This window comes from Chrysochloris asiatica, unplaced genomic scaffold (genome assembly GCF_000296735.1).
Source record: "Chrysochloris asiatica unplaced genomic scaffold, ChrAsi1.0 scaffold00023, whole genome shotgun sequence".
Lineage (NCBI taxonomy): Eukaryota > Metazoa > Chordata > Mammalia > Afrosoricida > Chrysochloridae > Chrysochloris > Chrysochloris asiatica.
Window position 1 is genome coordinate 7,512,050 of NW_006408541.1, and position 25,360 is coordinate 7,537,409.

The 25,360-nt window shown below is 44.2% G+C and overlaps 1 protein-coding gene across 2 annotated transcripts; it reads left to right on the forward strand.

The window, feature by feature from the left end:
• The first annotated feature begins 235 nt into the window (after positions 1 to 235).
• Positions 236 to 22,384, forward strand: LOC102840028 (1,25-dihydroxyvitamin D(3) 24-hydroxylase, mitochondrial-like). Of its 2 annotated transcripts, XM_006839168.1 has the most exons (11): positions 236 to 493; positions 709 to 899; positions 2,733 to 2,826; positions 7,190 to 7,286; positions 11,435 to 11,526; positions 12,586 to 12,697; positions 14,393 to 14,538; positions 19,116 to 19,282; positions 21,251 to 21,329; positions 21,960 to 22,154; positions 22,261 to 22,384. In XM_006839168.1, the coding sequence occupies exons 1-11, from the start codon at positions 236 to 238 to the stop codon at positions 22,369 to 22,371; spliced, it is 1,542 nt and encodes a 513-aa protein (XP_006839231.1). In that variant the 3' UTR covers positions 22,372 to 22,384. The 2 variants fall into 2 exon arrangements, with proteins under 2 accessions (XP_006839231.1, XP_006839232.1); XM_006839169.1 differs by lacking the exon at positions 21,960 to 22,154.
• Positions 22,385 to 25,360: the final 2,976 nt, after the last annotated feature.

Below are 25,360 nucleotides of genomic sequence, written 5' to 3' on the forward strand. Positions count from 1 at the left end.
TCGATCCCAGAGTACAACACCCCGCGCCCGGAGGCTGCCACTCCGTGCAGCATCGAACTCCCTCATCCACATCCTCCGTGTTCCCGCCCCTCCATCGCCCTCGCCATCACACCTGCGGGCTCCTTTTTGCCTCTCTTTCGCAGAATCGAAAGCCCCACAATCCCACCAGCATCTCTTTAGCATCATCGTCCTGCCCAGTCCTCGTACTTTGCACGCGCTGCCTCCCATTCCTATTATGAGATTCCCCATCAGCCACAGCCGCCCCCTGACCCTTTTCCTGCAGCAGCTGCGCAGCCTTGGACAATCACTTAGACCCGAGCCCTCAAAGGCGTGCGCGCCCCCACGGCCGCGAGAGGTGCCCCTTTGCCCACTGGTGACACATGGCGAGGCGCAGAACGCGACCGCCCTGCCAGGCCCCACCAGTTGGCCTCTACTGGGCAGTCTGCTGGAGATTCTCTGGAAAGGGGGACTCAAGAAACAGCACAACACGTTGGTAAATGCCTTGCTACGCCCCACGCCCCTCATCCATCCCTGCTCTGCCTTCCCAGCGGCTCTCCAAGCTCTCCCCGAGAAGCGCAGCCAGAGAGCACCTTGCGCTCCAGTGTCCGGGTGGCGGTCGGGAACCCCTGGGAGGACGGAGGTGGGAGACAGGAGCCACTTTGTAGTGGCCACCAAGGATGCACGCGGACTCCGCGCTGTGCCCTGCAGGCGGAGTACCACAAGAAGTATGGCAAGATTTTCCGTATGAAATTGGGTTCCTTCGACTCCGTGCACCTGGGCTCTCCCTGCCTGCTGGAGGAGTTGTATCGCACTGAGAGCGCCTATCCGCAGCGGCTGGAGATCAAACCGTGGAAGGCCTATCGAGACTACCGCAAGGAGGCTTATGGGCTGCTGATCTTGTGAGTCCAGGTGATGGGGTGAGGGCAGGCGGCACAGTAGGATGTGCAGGGAAATTGAGATGGGGTGGGAGTTAGGGAGTTTTACACAGACCAGAGTGGGTTGAGTGAAGAGCTGTGCAGTGCACCAAACACCTGTGTGGTTTTTGTTTGTTTGTTTGTTTGGGAGTTAGGGAGTTTTACACAGACCAGAGTGGGTTGAGTGAAGAGCTGTGCAGTGCACCAAACACCTGTGTGGTTTTTGTTTGTTTGTTTGTTAGTTTGCTACTGAGCAGAGGGTCACACCCTTTCATTAAAAAATTGCACAATAGGGTTATGTAACTTGTGGCACACAAAAATATCCCTAAAAAACCTCTAAAACCAACAGGACCTGGGGCTCTTGAAAGCTCCATTGTCAGAACTGAATTTCTTTTGCCAGTGACCTGCCCCCAAGGGTCAGTTATGTCCCTAGGCATAATTGGAAAGCAGGGATTAGAGGAAGCCAAATTGCATTTCAGAAAGATTAAACAGCACAGTACAATACGATTGCTTGGTTTGTAATTGTTAACATTGGGCAAGTTAGCGCTTTTGGTTTACACTCAAATTGCAATGCCTAATGGCTGCATTTTTCATATTATAATTGTTGTATGCCTTGGAATGGGTTCCAACTCATAGCAACCCTGCATAGTAGAGTTTCTGAGAGCAGCTGGTAGGTTTGAACCAGTCCAGTGCTTATCCTACTGTGCCACACCAGGGCTACACATAATAATTTTGGTGGTGTTGCTAACTGTTGAGTCAGTTCACACTCATAGCAACCCTGTATAGTGTTTCTGAGGAGCAGATGGTGGGCTTGGATTGCTGAGCTTGTGGTCTTCAGTCCAGTGCTGATTCTGTAGCACCACACCAGATTGTAATTATTGTTGTTGTTGTTGTGAAGTACCGTGGAGTCGGTTCCGATTCATAGTGACCCTGCACAGGGTTTCCGAGACTGTAAATCTTTATGGGAGCAGAACACCTCATCTTTCTCCTGCGGAACAGCAGATAGTTTTGAACTGCTGACCTTGAGGTTGGCAGCCCGACTCGTAACCACTATGCTACCAGAGCTCCTTGATTGTAATTATTGTTGTTGTTGTTGTTATGTGCCGTGGAGTCGGTTCCGACTCATAGTGACCCGATACAGGGTTTCCGAGGCTGTAAATCTTTACGGGAACAGATAGCCTCCTCTTTCTCCCGCGGAACAGCTGGTAGTTTCAAACTGCTGACCTTAAGGTTCACAGCCCGATTTGTAACCACTACAATTGTAATTATTACTGGGGTTTAAAAACAGAAGTTAGTACCTGGTGTGGGACACCCTGTATGGTCACCCATAGGACATATACATGCCATAAAGGTACTTGATGGGAACAGGAGTTTGAGTCTGTATGTTGTTATTTGGAGGCAGTGAGACAAATTCTAGACTTGAGGTGGTTTGTGAATATGAAGCCTAAGCCATTAGGTTGAAAGAAGACAAGGTTTGAACTCACTCACCTTGGTTGCTGTTTGAGAGTGTTGTTCACACGTTCACTTTCACTGCTATGACTCAAAGTCTCCAGCCTTCCAGCCCCACCCCTGACAGGGCACCACAGAAACCTTAGATCCAAATGATATGATTTCACCTTCCCGGTACAATCTCTCAGTGGAAGAAAGGTACTTTCCCATCCTCCTTGGCAAACCATCCCCAAAGTCAAGATTTTGCCAATCTTCTTGGCACACAGTTTCGCTTCCGCTTGGTTACATAGGTGATGGTGTTGCGGAGTTGGGGGGATCCTTGCTCTTGTTTTCAGTTTGTTCCAACTGTCATTCTGTTTGGCTCCCCAGGGAAGGAGAAGATTGGCAAAGGGTCCGAAGTGCCTTTCAGAAGAAATTAATGAAACCAGTGGAAATTATGAAGCTGGACAACAAAACCAATGAGGTTTGCAGGCCAGGGCCAGCTTTCCAGAATCTCTTGGGGTGTTGTTGTTAAGTGCCCTCAAGTCTGTTTCAACACATAGTATAGGGTTTCCAAAGAGCAGCTGGTGGATTTGAACAGCTGACATAGCAGTTCAAACTGACCTTTTGGTCCAGTGCTTACTCTACTTAAATACCATCAAGTCAGTTCCAACTCATGGCCCTGTATAGGGTTTTTGAAGAGTGGCTGATGGGTTTGAAGTACTGACCTTGTGGTTAGTAATCCAGTGCTTATCCTGCAGCACCAGACTAGGAGTCCCTCTTGCAGATTTTGTTGTTGTTAAGTGCCATTGAGTCGGTTTGGACTCATAGTGACCCTGTATATGGGGTTTCCGAGGAGCAGCTTGTGGGTTTGAACTGATGGTCTTGTGGTTTGCAATACAATGCTGATCCTACCAGAGGCTTATGAATCTTTGAGCAACAACTACAAAGTACAGAGGGAGAAGCAGGTGATTGGATGGATTCAAGGAGGCATCCCTCTCTCCCCATCCCAATTCATATTCCCTCCACCCCCTCCCACATCCCCCCATCTTTATTTCTCCCTCTCTCACCCAGTTTTTAATGAGAGGAGAGTTATAAGCACATAGTTTGGTACTCTATAATCTTAGATTTGAGTTGGGCTGATAACCAGATGGTTGGAGGTTTGAACCCACCAGTCTCCCTGGAAGAAAGATGAGCAGTCTGTTGTCATAATGCTTCACAACCTCAGACACTCCAGGAAGCAATTCTGGGGGGTCACTGCGAGTCTGCATTGACTTGATGGCACTGGGTTTGTTTTTTCAGGGACTGGGGTGGTTTCTTTCCATCCACTAACTATGTGAGCATCAGTTTTCCAATCTGCAAAATGAGAGTAAAAATTCCTCCACCAGAAATCAGCTATGAAGATTAAATGAGATATTCCTTAGAACATTTTAGACGACATCATTTGAGCTGGGTTTTACAGGATGAATAGGGGACTGCAAACCAGAGAAGGTAGGAGAAAATGTCTACGGTTTCCGAGGCTGTAAATCATATTTACAGGACAGAAAGCCTCATTTTTCTCCTTTGGAGTGACTGGTGTGTTTGAACTGCTAACCTTGAGGTTAGCAGTCCAGTGTGTATCCTAGATGCCAACAAGGCTGTCACCTAGGAAAATGGGTCCAAATGTGACCAGGTCTTTAGTTACTTTGATTTTTAAGAGAGTAGTAGGAATTCCATTTTTTTAAAAAAATGTAAAACCCTAGATTTTTAAATAAACTCTACTTTTACAGTAGTTCTGGATTTATTAAAAAAAATTACGCAGAAATAAAAAGAGTTCCCACCTACCTCTTCTCTCACTTTAAGTTGTTCCATTATTAACATCAGTATGTTCACAGGACTTTTTAAAGGACTCTATGAACAAATGAGTCCTGATGTGGCCCTGTAGAAGCAGCACTGGACTGCTAACCACAAGGTCAGTGATTCAAACCCACCAGCCACTCCTTGGAAGCCCCACAGGGTCACTATGAGTGGGAATGTACTGGATGGCACTTTGGAATGTACTGGATGGCACTTAACAACAACAACAATGGGCAAACAGGGAGTGTGTTGGCTCTGTAGGACAAACACTGGACTGCCAACCACAAGGTTGGTGGTTCGAGTCTACCAACTGCTCCATAGGAGAAAAATGGGACTTTCTGCTCCCACAAAGATTTACAACCTTGGAAACCATAAAAACGGGGCTGTTATGAGTTGGTACAGACTTGACTACACTGAACAATACTTAACAGCGGGCTCTAGGAGTGTAGTAGTTACGAATCGGGCTGCTAATCTCACGGTCAGCAATTCGAAACTACCAGCTATTCCACAGGAGAAAGATGATGCTTTCTGCTACCGTAATGATTTACAGCCTCGGAAACCCTATGCAGGGTTGCTATGAGTCAGAACCGACTCCGCAGCACATAATAACAACAAATGAAAAATGCCCATTGGTTACATGCATGGGCTTTGGAGTCCCACATGCCTTCTTTCAGGCCCCGGCTTACACACTCATCAGCTGTAGGCAAGTAACTTAACTTCTATAAGTCTGTATGTTCTCCTTTGTTACATAAGAAATGGAAACAATGATAGTACAGGGTTGTGAGGATCAACAAAGATAATGCACATAAACTCTATGTGTGTTGTTGTTGTTTAGCGCCATCAAGTCGGTTCCGACCCATAGCAACCCTGTATAGGGTTTCCAAGAAGCTGCTGGTGAGCTTGAACCGCGACTTTGCAGTTCAAACAGCTTTGCAATCTGGCTCATTAGCCCACAGCACCACACTGTATACTAGATCCAAACCAAAACTCACAGCCATCAAGTTGACCCTGTAGACAGAGTGGAACTGTCTACAAGATTTCTAATACTGTCAAACTTGATGGGAGCAGGCTGTCTCCTCTTTCTTCTGACCAGTGTCCAGTGCATCTAAACCACCAATCTTTCAGTTAGCACCAAGTGCTTCTCCACTGCACCACCAGGACCCCGTTGGTGTTATACAAGCCTCATTAAGCATGGGGCATTGGTCCTAGAAATCCCTGGTTTCTGAAATTGGTACTAGGAGACTTTCTGAAGGTCTGAAATCCTATCTTAGTTCTCCAGAGTTGTTGTAAGATAAATACCACAAGGGGGTAGCTTTGAGAAACAAACATTTATTTTCTCACAATTTAGGAGGCTAGAAGTCTGAATCCAGGTTACCAGCTCCAGAGCAGGACTTTCTCAGTGGGTTCTGGGGAAGCATCTTGTCTCTTGTCAGCACTCCTAGGCCCTGCATTCCTTGACTTCTTTGGTGATCTTCCTGTGGCTTGGTACCTTTCTTCTCCATCACTGATCTTTAGTTAAATCTCTTTTACATCTCAAACGAGATTGATTTCTGACACACCCTACACTAATGGAGTCCTGGTGTGGCGCTGTGGGTTAATGCAAAGCAGTTTGAACTGCAAGGTCGGCAGTTCAAGCTCACCAGCTGCTCCTGGAAAACCCTATACAGGGTCGCTATGGGTCAGAACCGACTCAACAACACTTCACAACAACTACACTAATACTGTCTCATTGACATAACAAAGAAAACGCATTCCCACAAGAGATTATAAGCACAGGTCTGTTGTCGTTAAGTGCTCTGGAGTAGGTTACAACTCATTGCAGCCCTGTATAGGGTTTCCAGGAGCAGCTGGTGGATTTGAACCAATGACCTTGTGATTAGCGGTTCAGTGCTTATTCTACAGCACCACACCAGAACTCCCTACTACAGGTATTTGTTGTTGTTAAGTGCCTTCAAGTTGGTTCTGACCCATAGCAACCCTGTATAGGGTTTCCAAGGAGCAGCTGGTGAGCTTGAACCACTGACCTTGCAGTTCAAACAACTTTGCAGTCTGGGGCATTAACCCACAGTGCCTAGGAGTTAGGATTTACAACCTATATTGGGATGGGAGGCACAATTTAATCCACAACAAAGCTATGTAAAGACTGAACTGGGTCCAGAAAGAGACTGAACTGGGCCCAGAATGTGCAGCTCTTTTGCTTCCAAGTCCAACATGTTCAGCATAACACCCACCAGTAAGGAGATGTTTGTTTGCTCAGACAGGGAACTGACAAATCTGAGTAGCTATAACATCACAGTCCCTGAGATGTGCCAACCGAGACACTTGGCTCATCCCTCCTCCATGGTTTATTTCCTGTTCTGATTAGAAGAAACCAGAGCTTTGGATTGGTTTTGTCTCTCCACCCATGATAGACTGAATTAGAATCTACCATGTAACCAGATCCCCAGATGACTTGTACACTGAATTAGAATCTACAGTTTAGCCAGATTTCATAAAAGTCATCTGGGGATCTTGTTAAATGGTGGATTTTGATTCAGGATATCTAGGGTGAAGAAACAAATTCTCAGCAGGGGATGGAACCAAAATGAACCCATTCTAAGTCCTGGAAGAAATGCTTTTCTTTTCTTAAATTGCCATAATCGTTTTTTACATCAAAAGCTGAAACTTAAGCTTCAGGGTGGTTACAGGAAATGCTTAGGAAATAACCCAGGCAAAACTGTTAGGGAGTAGGGTAGAGTCTTCCAGAAAAAGATGGAACTAGTGTTATTCCAGAAGAAGTGAATATAGCAAAGCTTGAAGTTAGGTTGGTCTTGTTAAGTGTCACATGTCAGTTCTGACTCTAGCAATCTGTGTTGGGTTTCCCAGAGCCGCCGGTGGGTTTGAACCACCAACCTTGTGGTTCAAACTGACCTTGTGGTCCAGTGCTTTATTCTACAGCACCAGTTACAGAACCTTAATTATTTTTTTCTTTAATGGTTTTAAAATATCTTTTGTGCTTGCTTTCTTGTAAGGTCTTGGCCGATTTTATGAGTAGGATGGAAGAACTATGTGATGAAAGAGGCCGCATTGAAGACTTGTACAGTGAACTGAACAAATGGTCATTTGAGAGTAAGTGTCTACAAATCTTGTTCATTTGACTTGCCAGTGAGCTTGTTGATGAAATGTGACTCTGTTGGTGACCCTTCTATAGCCATACACTGATGCTGAGCAGTGAAACGCTCATAACATCCTTAGGACCAACTCTTTAAAGCACTCCAGTAATATCTGCCACTATGGGTTGTGCATTGAATAAACACTACACGCCTTCTATGGGTCAGGCACTGTGCTAAGAGCTATGATCACAAAACAGGTGGCGCCCTGCCTTTGGGAAGCTTAGATTCAAGTACGGGTGACAACCAGCAAGCCAACATAGGTTAATACATACTGTCAAGGGGTAGAGAAAAGGAGAATAGGAGTCAAGGAAGACTATGAAAGAGGTATTGAAGTGAGGCAGGGCCTCTTAGGCCAGGTGACCTTTGAGGTGAGACTTAAAGGAAGGAAAGGAGTAATCCATAAGGGAATCTGTGGAAAGGTTCCAGGCAGAAGAAACAGGATGTGCAGACAGCCAGAAGTAGAAGCACTGCAGGTGTGAATGGTGGTGCTGAGCAAGGGGGAGGGTGTATGAAAGGAGCCCAGGCCAAAAAGGTCACACGTACCAGATCAGGCAGAGCCTTAGGTTCTTGTAAGGACTTGGGCTTTTATTCAGAAACAGATGACAACCCAAGTCCTTTCTACCTTTTGACCATCCATCCTTGACTGACTGACTTGCTGCAGGATGGCTGCTGTGTCTCCAGGCCTCACCTCTGCCTTCCAGGTAGACATAAGAAGGTGAGAGGAACGAGCCAAGTCAGCTTTATGGCCACCCTCTACCAAGAAAGCAAAAGGATGCTTCCTTTTAAGTTCCACTGGCTGTATCTGGGTGTTGTAGCTACTCCGGCTGCTACAAGGCAGGCTGGGAAATCAGGAAATGAGTTTCCATCAGGATTTAACACCCATCTTGATTTATTGCCTGAAGACTGACAGATGATGGTTATTCTCCACAAAACTGTAGGGAAGAGATGGGTGCTGGGTCTGCCATTAGTAATATCTGCTACACATGATACAATTACAAACTTTGACAAAAGTTAGACATTGCAGAAGAGACTCACCCCTGTGTAAAGAATAGTGTAATTCTTTTTTTTTTTTTTTTGCACAGTCCAGACATACAGCAGACTCAAACTGTGTACCACAAAATGGAAAATCAGTTCTCCTGAGTTGCTCCCTCCCAAGCAGTGTCTTAGAAATGCTGGAACTTATCGATGCATCAGTTCTGCTGCTGCCGTGATATTATTGTAACTCACTATTAAACAGCAGGCATCCAGTTGTGGTGCTGTAGGATAAGCACTGGATTACTAACCACAAGGTTGGTGGTTCAAGACCACCGGTCGCTCCTCAGAAGTCCTGTACAGGGTCGCTATGAGTCGTAACCGGCTTCACAGCACATCAGCAATACCACCAACACCCCATTAAAGAGCAAAACCATTTGTGCTATTGAAGATTGTACCAAGTGGGCTGCTTAGCTATGAAAGACCCAAGCATTCATGAATAAGAAAATAGTATCTTCATTTGATATGCTTGTTTCGGTTAGATAACCATCACCTCTGAAACAATGATTGCCCAAATTTCAAACTTTCTTTTATACATCACAGTATTTTTCTGTGATAATACCTCTCCTATTTAGTTAACTTGCTTTAAAAAAGAAAAATTAGTTGGTTTACTGAAGTTTTTCTTTGAAGGAAAACTTAACAATTATATCATAAAGTCAAGGTCAGAATCACTGGTAGAAATAAAAGATGATGAAAACACTGATCAATTTTTTTTTTTTTTAACATTTTTGTTTGTATGACACCCAGAGTCACCACCCTCCTCCACAGCCCCCGACCCCTCCTTCCCCCACACCACCCCCAGTGGAACACACAGACAGGAAACCCTTGAAAGAATGACTGGAATTTCCGTGTTTGGTGACTGAAACACAGATGTCATTGAAAAGGCTGGGAATTAGTAGTAAACTTCTTGGTTCTGTCGTGTCTCAGCTTTGGGGTGGGAAACCATCTATCCTTTCAGCCCCAGTCTTCTGTTCTGTAAATCCAGAGCTAATTATTTTTATTGTTGCGTGTTGTTCAATGGATTCTGACTCAGAGGGACCTTACAAAACAGACTACAACTGTCCGATAAGATTCCACAGGCTGTCATCTTTACAGACGTAATCACCAGGTCTGTCTCCCTTGGAGGTGCTGGGTGGATTCAAACTGCCAACCTCTGGATTAGCAGCAGAAAGCTTAACCGCTGTGCTATGGGGGCTCTATGAGAGCTAATCTCCTACCTACCAAATGGTATTAGTGGGGATCCTGTGTTGTAAAAGAAAAGAGTCCAAGAAGGTATTATGAGGACAATTGGAGAACTTTTTCAAAGGGTATGCTGCGGATGTATCATGGAACGAAAGCTAATGCTCTCAGGGATGGTAATGACACAGAAGTCAGGCCGGAGAATGGCTTCAATCTTAGGGGGTGGCTGCAGAAGTCTGTAAGCATGAAGTGTCTGGAGAGAGCTAAAAGTTATTTTCAAATGGTACGGTACACACACACACAAACGTCCACATTGAATCACACATAGAGGAAGTAATCATTAATTGTAGGTATTTATTGTACTATTCTTTCAGATTTTCTATAAATAGTTTCAAAAATAAAAAGCGAAAAGTTAAGACATAGTTAATATGTTCATGAAATGGAAACAAAAAAGGGTACTAGTTCAGTTCCTGGCAGATAGTAAATGTTGTTGGAATATTGCTGTAAGATGTTGTTGGGTCTACTTTCAACCCATAGTGATCCTATGTGACAAAATGCAGTCACACTATCAGGTTTTCTAAGATATCGATGTTTATGCGTTCCATTTCATTTTTGACAACTTTCACTTTTCCCAGATTCATACTTCGTACATTCCATGTTCCGATTTTCAGTGGATGTTTACAGCTGTTGCTCTTCATTTTAAGTTTCTATTCATTTGGGCTTTTCTCCCACGGTCTTTACTCCATTCGCATCATCACGGTCAACTCTACTTTCAGGAGGCAGCTCTTCCCCAGTCACATTTTGAGTGCCTTCCAATCTGAGAGGCTCATTCAAGTGTTGGAAAGCAAAGACTAAGGTGCACCTGACCCAAGCCATGGTATTTTCAATAACCTCATATGCATGTGAAAGCCGGACAGTGAATAAGGAAGACTATAGAAGAATTGATGCTTTTGAGTTATGGTGTTGGAGGAGAATATTGAAAGTGCCATGGGCTGTCAAAAGACCCAATAGATCCGTTTTGGAAGAAATGCAGCCAGAGTGCTCCTTGGAGGCCAAGATGGCCAAACTCGGTCTCTCATACTTCGGCCATATTGTCAGGAGGGATCAGCCACTGGAGAAGGATATCATGTTTGGTAAGGTGGAGGGTCAGAGAAAAAGAGGAAGGCCCCCCAACGAGATGGATTGGCCAAGTGGCAGCATCGATGGGCTCAAGCGTGGCAACAGTAGTGAGGTTGGCCCAGGATCGGGCAATGGTTCGTTCTGCTGTGCATAAGGTCGCTATGAGTCGGTACCGACTCGATGGCACCTAACAATAATAATAAATAGAGTTTTCTAGATTCCAGGTCTTTCTCTTGTGGAGCCATCAGATAGGTTTGAACCATCAGCCTCTCAGGTATCAGCCAAGTACTTAGCAACTTTGCAACTCCGGAACTCCTTCCTTATATGGTGAATGCGCAGAATTAATTGTTGGCTTTTCTTTCTTTCCTCTCATAAATGGCTTCCCTACCAGCCACCATTAAAGCAATAGAATCCATTGAATGGCTCCAACATCATAGCTGGGTTCCGGGCAGACACAGCATCACCCTGATTCAAGGGTTCCCTTGTTCCTGCCCCACGTCTCTTCTTTGTCACTGAAATGACTAAGGATTGTCCATCTCTGACCAGGAGGTTCTGAGGGGATGATTCATGGGAACTGGAGGTCATTTCTAGAAACGGAGGACAGATTACCTCTCTTCTCTCTGACTCATCTATGTTCTTGGGATTCTGAATTTTTCTTAGCAAAGACCACCTTTTCTTCTCTTTTTTAAATGAGCAACAGAATAAATCTTTTAACATCACAGACTTCGGGGGGCAGTGTCATTATATAACATTGGTGATTATTTTAAATAACAGGTATCTGCTTTCTGTTGTATGGGAAGAGATTTGGACTGCTTCAGAAGAACTCAGGGGATGAAGCTTTGAACTTCATTGTGGCTATCAAAACAGTAAGCACCACCTTTAGTAGACGAGTTTCCTGACTGATGTTCTATAGTTGAGAATGTAACCATTGGCATCACAGTATTTCCATAAGGTGGAGGGTCAGAGAAAAAGAGGAAGTCCATAGTCTAATGTATCTATGCACATGTATGTATACATAAAAGAACAAACCTGTTATTTCTTGCTTAGGTAAGGTCAAGAAAGTACTCATTTCAAGGCTGGTTGGTTAAAAATTTGGTTTAAAAGAATTTGAAATTTTCAAATTGTAATTTTCAAAAAAAGATTTGAGTTTTATGTGGATATGATAGAAACTGTGAAATCGGTATAGGAATTATACTAATATTTACAATTGACTGCAGTCTGGGAATTCTTGGAAATTGAAGTAAGTATGAAAGTTATAGTTTTAATTTTTTAATTTAAAATTTAGACCAAAGAAATCCAGTAGAAAATCACAATTTTCCTATTTCCGGGGAATCGGGTGAAGTCAGGAGCGTGGTGGCTCTAGACTGCACTCTAAATAAGGATAAACACTGGACTGTGAACCATAAGGTCAGCGTTTGAATCCACGAGCTTCTCCATTGCAGACTGATGAGGCTTTCTATTTCCGTAAAGATGTCCAGCCTCAGACACCCTATACAGGGTCACTGTGAGTGGTAATAGACTCGATGGCATTTAACAACAACAACAACAGCAACAGGGTGAAGCCAGAGAGTAGGTACTGCTTCCAGAAAAGTGCAGCAAAGCCAGGGTGATTCCTTTGGTGTCTTGTCTTTTGAGGTGCAAATACCTTTGGACATCAAATTGATTTAGACTCTTAGCGAAACAATGTAGGGTTCTGAGACTGTAAAGCTCAATAGGGGCAGGTGGTTTCATCTTTCCCCACCCCAGGAGTGGCTGGTAGGTTTGAACTGCTCACCTTGAGTAGCCCAGTGCCTACCCCAGAGTGCCACCGAGGCTCCTTTAGGGATGCAGAGATTGGCGCTATTTGGAATGTCCCTACTCCCTACTGGAAATCGTCTTTGGGAGACTGAGGACTTAGAACACACAGTCAATTGTTTTCCTCACAGATGATGAGTATGTTTGGGAAGATGATGGTCACCCCGGTGGAGTTGCACAAGAGCCTCAACACCAGGGTCTGGCAGGCCCACACGCAGGCCTGGGACACCATTTTCAAATCAGGTAAGAGTGGCCACCCCCATACTGACCACACACCCTCCCTGCAGGACTCCTGTTGTCCTGGATGCTGTGGAAGGCCGGAAGGAGCTCTCTGCACTGACCACCTTGATTTACAATGGGGGTGCTCCAGATGATTCTCTTGGGCTCTGTAAACACATAAATTTGGGGATTATCCTCATGTAAAGGAAACCTAAGGGAAAGGCAGAGAATGGATTTTTGTCATCTTCTTTAGAGACTAGGAAGGATTCAAAGTCAGAGCTTTGCAGTCAGAAATACCTGACTCATGACCCAGTTCTTTCACTGGGTGTGGAGGGTCCAGTGTGATGTCACTTTCTTATGCTCAGTTGCTTTGTCTCTAAAATGGACTAGTAATAATAATAACACCTACCACAGTGTATCACCACCATTACCACTATCACCACCATCACCATTCTCACCATCATATCACCATCATCACCGCCATCATATCACCACCATCACTACCATCCTACCATCATATCACCATCATCACTACCATCACTGCAATTACCATCACCATCATCATATCACCATCATCACCATCATATCATCACCACCATCCTACCATCATCATCACCATTGCCACCATATCGTCATCATCACCACTACCATCACTACCATCCAACATCATCGCCATCACCACCATCATCATTACCATCACCACCATTATCACCATCGTATCACCACCATCACCACTATTACCATCAGCATCACTACAGTTAATTTGAGGGTTGTTTGCATAGCAGGTTGGAGAGAGAGGGAGAGACACATGCCTCGATGTACTTTATTCATTTTTAAAAAGTTTACATTATTGTCAGTATGCATGGGTCATGTACTTGCATGTATGTGTTTGCATGAATGCAAGTGCGTGTGCATATGTGTCTTTAGTAACATAATGGGGGGGGGGGGTTCTCCTCTCCTTTCTTGTCAGAATTTGAGAGCCAAACATTTCTTTGCCTATATTTGTGGCTCACTCAGGTGACGTCCTAGTTCTGATGCTACCCAGAGCTCACCACCTCCTTTCATGCTGTTCTCTAGTTGTTTGTTGGGAGCCATGGGATTGGGCTCATGGTAAGCTATGTGACAGGATGGAGCTGTCCCATGGGGTTTTCTTGGCTGTAATCTTTAGAAGAGCGGATAATCAGAGCTTACTCCTAAAGAGCCCACCTTTTGTTTAGCAGCTGAGTGTTAACCATTGTGCCCCCACGGTTTCTTGCTTCTATACTGGACGCTCTTGATAACCCATGGGTGGGAACGTTGATGGTACTGTAGAATAAGGACTGGACTGCTAATCACAACATTGACAGCTCAAACCCACCAGCTGCTTCTCAGGACAAAGATGAGGCTTTCTGCTCCCACAAAGATCTACAGCCTCGGAAACTCTACATAGGATCGCTATGAGTCAGAACTGTCTCGCCGGCACCTAACAACAACAACAACATCCGGAGGATAGTGTATGAACTAGCAATATTAGAACTACCTGGGAGCTGCTGTGGGCTCTCATACTCTTCACTGACTAAATCAGATGGTAATTTAGCTCTTTTGTTGTTGTTGTTGTTGTCAGTGTCCCTGAAAAGACCCTTTTATATGTTGTGAGAAGGATTTCATCTAGACTCTATTTTACTATTTTCCTCATCTTAATTTCTGACTAATGTTCTCCACACTTTTCTCTTCCAACAGTCAAATCGTCCGTCAACAGTCAGCTAGAGAAGTATTCACAAACGCCTAGTGCAGACTTGCTTTGTGATATTTTCCACCGCAATCGGCTCTCCAAGAAAGAGCTGTACGCGGCGGTCACGGAACTCCAGCTGGCCGCGGTCGAAACGGTAATGCGAAGCTGATTTTACTTTACTAAATGGTCGACACAATTTCTCCAAGATGCGTTTTAAATAGTCATTCACATTTACTCATTCCACAAGGATTAGCTGAGCACCATTTTAGTCCTGGAGTCCTGGTGCGGCGCTGTGAGTTAATGTGCCGGACTGCAAAGTTGGTTTGAACCACAAGGTTGGCAGTTCAAGCTCACCAGCTGCTCTTCGGAAACCCTATACAGGGTCACTATTGGTCAGAAAAGGTGCCCAGGTAGCGTAGTGGTTACGGATCGGGCTGTGAACCTGAAGGTCAGCAGTTCGAAACTACCAGCTGTTCCGTGGGAGAAAGATGAGGCTTTCTGCGCCCATAAAGATTTACAGCCTCGGAAACCCTGTACAGGGTCACTGTGTGTCGGCACCAACTCCACGGCACTTAACAACAACATGGGTCAGAACCGACTCAATGGCAATTAGCAACAACAACAACTTAATCCTGGTGTGGTACTACTGGTTATTGCGCTGGGCTGAAAAGTCTGTTTGAACCACAAGGTTGACGGTTCAAGCTCACCAGCCGCTCCTTGGAAACCCTTTACAGGGTTGCTATGAGTTGGAACCGACTCAGCTGCACTTAACAACAGCCATTTAGGAAAAATGGAGGGTCGCATCCCAGATACTATGGGAAACCCAGAGCTCAGTCTTTGCACCTAGGTATGTGGTAGCAAGAGAATTAAGGTGAGTTGTTGGTTCAAACCCAACAGCCCCTCCAAGGGAGAAAGATGAGGCTGGCCCCTCCCATAAAGATTCACATCTTAGAAACCCTGTATCGGTTCACTGGGAGTCAGTACCAACTCGACAGCAGTGTTGCTGTTGTGTACTGACTAAAAAAAATAAATAATAATAAAAACTAAAATGCTGCCATACAGCTAACTCCAACTCATAGCAAGCCCACAGGGGTCAGAGTAGAACTATGTCCATAGTCCTTTCAATGATTGAGTTTTTTTAAGTAAATCACCAGGCCTTTTTGCTGAGGTACCTCAGTGTGGACTTGAACCTCCAACCTTTCAGTTAACAGCCAAACATTTGCACCAATCCAGGGACTCCAAAACCCAGTGCAGAAGATGATCAGTGCTGGGAGAAACTTAGGAACAGTTGTGGGAATTCAGATGCTGTGAGGTTTCAAACACTGCCAGGACAGATCATCTAGATTTAAAACAATGTTGTTGTTGTTGTGATGTGCTGTGGAGTCGGTTCCAACTCATAGCGACCCTGTACAGGGTTTCTGAGGCTGTTAATCTTTATGGGAGCAGAAAGCCTCATCTTTCTCCCATGGAGCAGCTGGTAGTTTTGAACTGCTGACCTTGAGGTTCGCAGCCCGATTCATAACCACTGTGCTACCAGAGCTCCTTGCCAGGACAGATCATGTAGATTTAAAACAATAGGATGTGATTATGTTTTAAGTACTACAGACTTGCTGCCTGACTGTGCCTGTTACTTACCATCAAAATATTGAAGGAATCTGCCAATCTGATAGTTTTGTTTTTTTCTGCTTAAAATTGTGAGTTTGGAAAACTTGACTTTAATGTCAATTAAACAGTTTCTTTTAAATATCAAAATTCTGTGTCCAATGTGGTTGAAAGTCCTAGTAGATTCTTAGGGTAGCCAAACCCAAACCCAGACACCAACATAAAAGTTTGCATGGGTGTAATTGACGCATTTTTCAAGCTATCACCGGAGTGGCACACATGTGTATTTCTCAGAGGCCCAACATTACATCCAATTGATATTCATTCATCAGAATATATACCAGTTCATTTCTTTCCCACTTCTCCAGTGTTTCCTGTTTGGAGAAAAAGGAGAGTTTTTTCTACATAAAAACAGGATCGCTATGGGTCGGAACCGACTCGACGGCACTTTGCAACAACAACAACAAGGCTCTTGATTCATTTTAGGTCACTTTCCTATTGGATTCCTGAATCCCTAGAGGCTCCCAGAATGATAAAAGTGATGTTTTGCCTGTTCTTCTTTCTCCCCCAACTGAAATCAGAGTTCCACGAGGTTAGTGATTTAGTGCTTTCCACTGACAGCTTCTCAGAACCTAAAACAATATCTGGCATATTGTAGGTGCTCAAATAAACCTTTATTGAATAGGTTAGAAAATTCAGCAACTGTTGAGTGCCTACTGTATGCCAGGCATTGTTCCAGGTGCTGGAAAACCACTGTGAACCAGAAACAAAGGTTCTCATCCCCATGGAGCCTACGGACCAGTGTTGGTTGCTATTAGATACCATTGAGTCAGTTCTGACCCACAGCGACCCTAATACAACAGAGCAAAACACCTCCTGGTCCTGGGACATCCACACAATCACTGTTATGCTAGAGCACATTGTTGCTACCACTGTGCCAATCCATCTCAGGGGGTCTTCATCTTCTATTTCTCTGACCCTCCACTTTACCAAGCATGAAGTCTTTCTCTGGGGCCTGGTCCCTCCTCATGATATGTCCTAAGTATAAGAGATGAAGTCTGGCCATCTTGGTTTCTAAGGAGCATTCTGGCTGCACTTCTTCCAACACAGATTTGTTTGTTCTTTTGGCAGCCCATGGTACCTTACATATTCATCTCCATCACCATAGCTCAAATGCATCAGTTTTTCTACAGTCTTCCTTATTCACTTCCTTATTCACTTATTTCACATGCATATGATGTTACTGAAAATACCATGGTTTGGGCCAGGCACACCTTAGTCCTCAAACTGACATTTTTGCTCTTGAACACTTTAGAAAGATCTTTTGCAGCAGATTTGCCCAATGCAATACGTTGTTTGATTTCTTGGAGAAGAGAGAAAATTGTCATGGAAACAAACTGTGTGAACATTTCAGACGGTGGTAGGGAATAGAGAGGAATGGAGATGGAGGGATGGTCCCCTCTCTGAGGAAGTGGTAGTAGAGCTGACTTTGAAATGAGAAGGAAGCAGCCATATGAGGATCTGGAGGCAGAAGAGCAGTAGAGGCAGGGAGAGAGCGTACTTCTCCTGGGGCAGAAGAAGGAGGAATGTAGCTGGACAAGGGGCCAGTGTGGTAGAGGTAAGATTAGAGAGTTAGATGGGCCGTATTAACTAGGGCTTTGAAAGCCTTGGAAAAACATTTGGATTCTTTTATCCCTGTTATGGAAGCTTCTGGAGGTATCTAAGCAGAGGTGTAACCTAATCAAATAGATGTTCTGAAACGTGGACGCTGGGTGGAGGATGTAAGCCAGATGGGCCATTGCAAGGTCCACTGCCTCCAACACAGAGGTCAAGCCAGGATAGTTTATGCCCCTGAGGTTTCCCAGGCCACTTCCCCTCCAGTCTCCCATCAACCCCTCCGGCTGTTGTCCTAAGAAGCCCAGACTGTCTTACATGACTTTGGTGAAGGCTACAGTTATCTGCATTATGGAAACTCTATTTGGTACTTGCGGTGAGGCACCCATTGATCGACTGAAAATCTGTTTCTTTTTTAATCCTGCCTATTCTGAAAAGCACATTTGGAAAATCAGAGAAATGTGAACGTGTATCTAATTTGGTGGCTACACCCTCTTCCTGTTTTGTCAATTGCACTTCTGTCATGATGCGGGGGGCACAGTTTATTTGTAGTCGAGGCCACTGATCCTCTGACAGGAACAAACGGGCCTTGTAAGCATATTCCTCCAAAAATAATACACATGGTTGGTTCAGCAACATCTTGCACTTGGCTGGATTGCATGAGTGGCACATGGCACAGAGCAAAAGCGTCTTCATGTCTGACGATTTCCAGGGGGAAGAGTTGGTTTAAATGAGCTAAAACGGGCCCAGAAAAACAAATGTGCCAGATGACGAGTGGTGAATATTATTACAGAGCTAAAAGCTCCACTGTCTGCTTCCCATTGTCTTTGGAAAGGAAGCTAAGGGTGCCACTTAAAAGGAACACAGGCCTTTGTCAGAAACCGGAGCCAGTTCCTTGACATTCTCAACTCGATACTCGAACGTCTTATTTTAGGGTTGCCATCTTCCTGCATTCTTTTGCAGTGGCTAGAACACCAAGTGGAGATGTTGCCTTTTTATTTTTGTGGTAATTTTTGAGGATGGGACAAAATGATCTTTCTTTTAAACTTGCGTAAGGCAGTTTCTTGTGCAAGTTTACTGTAAAATAAAAGTCATGCTTGACAATACTCCTTCTGAGTCCTGGTGTGGCTAATACGCTGGACTGAAAGGTCAATGGTTCAAGCTCACCAGCTGCTCCTCAGAACCCCTATACGGGGCCACTATGAGTCAGAACGGACTCGATGACACTTAACAACATTTGTGCTCAAGCAAGTTTTGTTTCCAACTTGATTGTATGTGTCCTAAGGTTATCTAAAGAAATCTATTTTGATTCCTTTGGTAAAAGAGCTATCCTTACCTGATATATTTTCTAAATAAATCTACTTCTTGTCTATTGGATTTCTTCAAGGCACATGTGAAAAAGTATCACCAATAGCTTTGCAGAACAAGGTGCTAGTCATCAGTTTTTGTTCAGCTGATACTAGGTTAAGTCAATTTCATTGCAGAATCTTAAAAGTGTGTCCATTTGCCTTCCAGACGGCTAACAGCTTAATGTGGATTCTCTACAATTTATCCCGAAATCCCCAAGTACAACAAAAACTTCGTGAAGAAATTCAAACAGTACTTCCTGAGAACCAGATGCCACAGGCAGAGGATTTGAGAAATATGCCATATTTAAAAGCCTGTTTGAAAGAATCTATGAGGTAAGAACATACTCCGAAGTCAATATGAATCTGTCTGAAAATTATCCTCTAAAAGGCATCACGTGGTGGCCCCCACCCATGGACAACCCCCACAGTTGATTCATAAATATTTAGGAAGCTGCAGAAAAGGGACCCTAGAATATGTGTGTTTTCTGTAACATGTTTCCTAAATCACTTGGGGAAATTCTATGAAATCTTGCAAGTCACCATTAAATATTAAGGTGCAAATAAATGCTCTCAGGAGCACTGGTAGTGCTGTGGGATAGGTGTTGGGCTGCTAGCTTCAAGGCTGGTGGTTCAAACCCACCAGCTGCTCTGTGGGAGAAAGATGAGGCTGTCTGTCCCTGTAAAGATGTATAGTCTCAGAAGTCCTGCGTGGCATTGCATGAGTTGGAATTGCCTCAATAGCAGGGATTTGGTTTGGTTTTGGTTAATGAATGCTGGAAGTACCAGTTATAAAGTTAGGTGCTTGATTGAAGGATCTGAAATGAAAGCTCAGCTAAGGAAACATAGTATTATATGATAAGACTTAGAGACATCTTTGATAAGGTACAGAGATCATTTTGTTTTTGAATCTCTGGAATAAAATGTTCTTTCAAAATTCTTTTCTGGAAAAGAAAACTCACACCATCCTAGGATTAGAATGAAATCGATTTTAGAATGAAATTGATTTCACTTATCAAAGAAAAGAGCATGGGGACTAGAACAGACCTTAGGGTTCTGGCTTCTAGGGGTCACTTGAACTTTGTGAAGGGTAGATTCAACAAATAAGCAAAAACCCTAGAACCAACATCGGGGCTTCAGGGTAAAATATGACAAACAAAAACATATATTAAAGTCTGGAATGAGACAAAGGAAAACTGCTATTAACAAGGAGTTCTGGTAGCATAGTAGTTACGAATCAAGCTGCTAACCTCAGGGTCAGCAGTTCGAAACTACCAGCTGTGCTGCGGGAGAAAGATGAGACTTTCTGCTCCCGTAAAGATTTACAGCCTCGGAAACCCTGTATAAGGAACTGACTCCACGGCACTTAACAACAACAACAATTAGTCATGCAGTAGAGGTTTAGGTCCCTGGGTGATTCAATGAATTTGCACTGACTACTAACCTGAAGTTGGAGTTCTGGTGTGGTGCTGCGGGTTCATGTGCTGGACTGCAACGTTGGTGGTTCAAGCTCACCAGCTGCTCCTTGAAAACTGTATACAGGGTCACTATGAGTCGAAACCAACTCCACAACCCTTAACAACAACAAGTAACATACAGTTAGGGTTTGAACCTGCCCAGTGGTGTTTCAGAAGGTCTGGTGATCTTGCATAAGGATTACAGCTGAGAATACCCTATTGAACAGCTCTACCCTACCACATGCAGTTGCCGTAACACGGAGTTGACAGTAGGTAGTAAAGGAGCTCTGGTAGCGTAGTGGTTACGAGTCAGGCTGCTAACCTGGTCAGCAGTTTGAAACTACCAGCTGTTCCATGGGAGAAAGATGAGGCTTTCTGCTCCCGTAAAGATTTACAGCCTCATAAACCCTATACAGGGTCGTGATGAGTCAGAACTGACTCCACGGCACACCACCACCACCACCAGTGAAGGCTTAACCAATGCAATAAGATAAGAAAATGGAACGAGGGGAATATCAGGAAGAAGCATTTTCATGAAGAGTTGTGATCATACGGTCTTTTGGAATCTAAACATGTACGCTGCTGTTGTTAAGTGCCATTGAGTCAGTTCTGACCCATAGCGACTCTGTAAAAGGTTTCCTATGAGCAGCTGGTGAGCTTGAACCACCTACCTTGCAGTTCAAACCAACATTACAGAGTCCGGCACATTAACCCATAGCGCCACACCAGAACTAGTTATTTATTCAACCAGAGTCTACATTCACATTAGCACAAAAACCGGATTGTGGTCCGTACCTACCTTCACATCTCAGTTTCACCTCTTCTTTGTGTTTTGTTTTTCTTTCAGGCTCACTCCAAGTGTGCCATTCACAACTCGGACTCTTGACAAGGCAACTGTTCTGGGTGAATACGTTTTACCTAAAGGAGTAAGTATATTTGTGTGTTTCTACCTTATGTCGTTGTTAAGTGTCGTCAAGTCAATTCCAACTCACAACGACCCTATATAGGGTTTCTGAGGAGCAGGTGGAGGGTTTGAACTGCCAACTTTAAGGTTCAAATTGATCTTGAAGTCCAGAGCATTATCCTGCAGCGTCACTACCAGAACTCCCATTTGTATCTTATAAAGCTTTGAAAAGTGCAATTTCTAAGTAGTCATCAGAACTCCCTAAAACTGTTACCAGGAGAGCATTTGCTTTGAGACTTGAGTTTATAGCATCCTATTAGGAATAAGGGACTATGGGGACAAAGACCTGGCTTCAATTTCATCTTAGTCTGTGGAGCCTCAAGTGGGTTGCATGACCTCTGAGCCTCAACTTCCTCATCTGTAAAATGGGGAGAGTAAGCAGACCAAGCACATGGGGTTGTGGTGAGGATGCGATGTAGAATCTTCAGGTTCTTGGTGCTACATGGTAAGCATGCCATACATGATGGCAGTCCCCCTATTACACATTCATGGGTGACTCTTACATTTGCAAGGTAATCACTTTGGTCAATTTTGTTGTTCAAAAGTTCTCTTCTGGTCTGTTCAAGAGCTGTGTATTTCTGTGTGTTTCTAGACAGTGTTGACGCTAAACACCCAGGTGTTGGGGTCCAATGAAGACAATTTCGAAGAGCCAAGTCAGTTTAGGCCTGAACGTTGGCTTCAAGAGAAGAAGATCAATCCCTTTGCACACCTACCGTTTGGCATTGGAAAACGAATGTGCGTCGGCCGCCGATTAGCTGAGCTCCAGCTCCACTTGGCTCTTTGCTGGGTAAAGTGTTCAGACTGCATTTCCATAATCCCCGTGTTCTGTGCGCCGCCACCAAGCAGGAGAACAGAGGAGCTAATTCTGATTTTCTTGTGCACATGTGTTCCAGATCGTTCGCAAATACGACATCGTGGCCACCGACCAAGAGCCTGTCGGGATGGTGCACCTGGGCATACTGGTACCCAGCCGAGAGCTCCCCATCGCCTTCTGCCAGCGATAAGATGCCTCAGGTGAGCGCCTGCATGTTTGCTCCCTTCTGCAAGGTGCAGCGGTCAGCTAGACTCAGGTTTGAGTCCCTGCTCACCACTGGTTCTGTGGCTTACCTTGGTCACTGAGTTAATCTTCCTACCTCCATTTTTTCCCTTTGTAAAACGGGGACCAAAATCATAGCCATTACAGAAAGTCAGTCTGAATGCTAAATACTTAGCCCAGAGCCAAGAAAACATAGCAGCAATTAGTTTGTGAAGTTGGCAAGCTTTTTCTGTAAAGGGTCCGTTGGTTAGTATTTTAGGCTTTAGGGACAATGTGCTCTCCTCTGTCATGGCAGCACAAACATGACCGCAGACAGTTCATAAATAAATGGATGTCACTATAGTGTTCCATTTCCATTGCTGTCATAACAAATTAACATCCATTCAATAGTTTAAACCACACAAAGTTACTGTCTTCCAATTCTGGAGGCCGGAGTCCAGCATAGCTCTCACCAGGCCAAACTCAAAGTATTACCAAGATGATGTTGCTTCCTAGAGGCTCTAGAGGAGAATCTTTTCCCTTGCTTATCTGGAACATTGGCAGAATTTAGCTCCTGTGATTGGAGGCCTATGGCCTTTGTTATTTATTTATTTTTCCCCTGCCTGTGACTGAGGGCCCCAGACTGTACAGCCTGACTGTACTCCGTGTCTCCAGACGTTTCTTCCATCTTCAAAGTCAGCAGAAGCAGGTGGAGCGCTTCTCATCTTCCATGTCCTCCTCCTTCTGCATCTGTCTATTAGCATCTGCTAGCATGATCTCATCACGATTCAGACACTTCCTCACATTTGCCATGGAAGGTAACATACTCATGGGTTCCAGGTATTAGGACTGGACATCTCTGGGGGACTGAAATACTGTCTAGCACCATTGTTTTCCAGCTAAACTTTATTTATGGAAACTGGTTGTGGGTCATGTTTACTCTCGGGCTCTTGGTTTGTTGATCCCTGCATGCCTGTGCGTGAATCTTACTTTCTTTCCTGCTTTCTTCCTTTCTTTGTTTCAATCTCTTTCTTTCATTCTTTCTTTCTCTCTCTCTCTTTATTTCTCCCTCCCTCCCTTCTTTCTTTCTATCTTTCTATTTCTTTTTCTCTCTCTCTTTCTAAATCTCTGTATCTCTCTTGTTAATTTATCTATACTAAATTACCATACTGGTTATGCATTGTGCTGCTAACCTCAAGGTCAGAAGTTCGAATCCACAAGTGGCTCCGTGAGAAAAAGATGAGGCTTTTTGCTACACTAAAAATGTACAGCCTCAGAAACCCTATGCAGGGTCACAATGAGTCAGAACTGAATCAATGGCGCACCACTACCACAATGTATTAAATACAGTATAACACCTTAAATGCTACAATTTTGCCATCACTAAGGTGCGCCTGACCCAAGCCATGGTATTTTCAATAACCTCATATGCATGTGAAAGCTGGACAGTGAATAAGGAAGACTGTAGAAAAATTGATGCCTTTGAATTATGGTGTTGGAGGAGAATATTGAAAGTGCCATGGGCTGCCAAAAGAACCAACAGATCCGTTTTGGAAGAAGTGCAGCCAGAGTGCTCCTTGGAAGCCAAGATGGCTAAACTTCAACTCTCATACTTCAGACATATTGTCAGGAGGGTCCAGTCATTGGAGAAGGATATCATGTTTGGTAAGGTGGAGGGTCAGACAAAAAGAGGAAGACCCTTAACGAGATGGGTTGGCCAAGTGGCAGCATCGATGGACTCAAGCGTGGCAACAATTGTGAGGTTGGCCCAGGATCGGGCAGTGTTTTGTTCTGCTGTGCATAAGGTCGCTATGAGTCAGTACTGACTCGATGGCACCTAATAACAACAAGCCTTCCCAATAATAACTACTGTTTTTTTTCAATTATAACTTAGCTATTTTCTTTGGATTGCATAGGCCTAATTGGAGCCTGGTGTGGCACTGTAGGATAAGCACTGGACTTCTAAACAAGAGGTCAGCAGTTCAAACCCACCAGCTGCTCCTTGGAAACCTTAGTAGGGTCTCTATGAGTTCGGCCCAACTCAGTGGTACTTAACAGCAAGAATAGTATATGTTACCCTTGTTCTAAGAAATAATGCCATTAATGAAATTATTGCTTTAGGATTTTAGTTATTATCACCAATATTGTATTTTCATGCAAATAACATTCACCTTTGTTTGCCAACATCTCCCTCCCCTCAGCAGGTATTTGCATAAGTACCACCATTTCACTTTGTTGTTGTTGTTTGCACAAAAGTATGATGGTTGTTGTAGGTAGATGCCTTTGAGTTGGGTTCAACTCACAGTGCCCGTATGCACAACAGAACGAGCAAGTGCCCAGTCCTGCATCATCTTCTCAATTGTTTGGGCCCATTGGTGCAACCAGCGTGTCCATCTCGCTGGGTACTTTTTCTCACTCTCTGCTTTGCTAAGCTTCATGTCCTTTTCCAGAGACTGGTGTCTCCAGATAACACATCCAAAGTATGACAGACAACGCTCCAGGCCTTGTTTCCAAGGAGCATTCTGGCTCTACTTCCAACACAGATTCATTCATTCTCTGGCAATCCATGATCCTTTCAATCATCTTTGTCAACACCATAATTCAAATGCAGCAACTCTTCTATAGTCTTCCTTATTCACTGTCCAACTTTAGAATGCGTGTGAGGCATTGAAAATACCATGACACTGGGGTCAGGTGCCTTTTAATCCTCAAAATGGAATTTGCTTTTAAACACTTTAAAGAGGTCTTCTGCAGCAGATTTGCCTAATGCAATACATTCTTCTATTTATTTACTGCTGCTTCCATGAGTGTTGGTTATTAGAGATCCAAGTAAGATGAAATCTTTGACAACTTCAATCTTTTCTCCATTTATCATGCTGCTATTTATTTTAAATTAATTATTTACTATTGAAGTGATGGAGTCCTGGTATGGCACTGTGGGTTAATGCATCAGACTGTAAAGCCATTTGAACTGCAAG

Bases quoted from the DNA above. Each gene is read 5' to 3' on its own strand.
- LOC102840028 (XM_006839168.1), top strand. From the start codon at position 236: ATGAGATTCCCCATCAGCCACAGCCGCCCCCTGACCCTTTTCCTGCAG. The intron at 494-708 runs GTAAATGCCTTG...TGTGCCCTGCAG, and splicing joins AGAAACAGCACAACACGTTG to GCGGAGTACCACAAGAAGTA. The intron at 900-2,732 runs GTGAGTCCAGGT...TTGGCTCCCCAG, and splicing joins GCTTATGGGCTGCTGATCTT to GGAAGGAGAAGATTGGCAAA.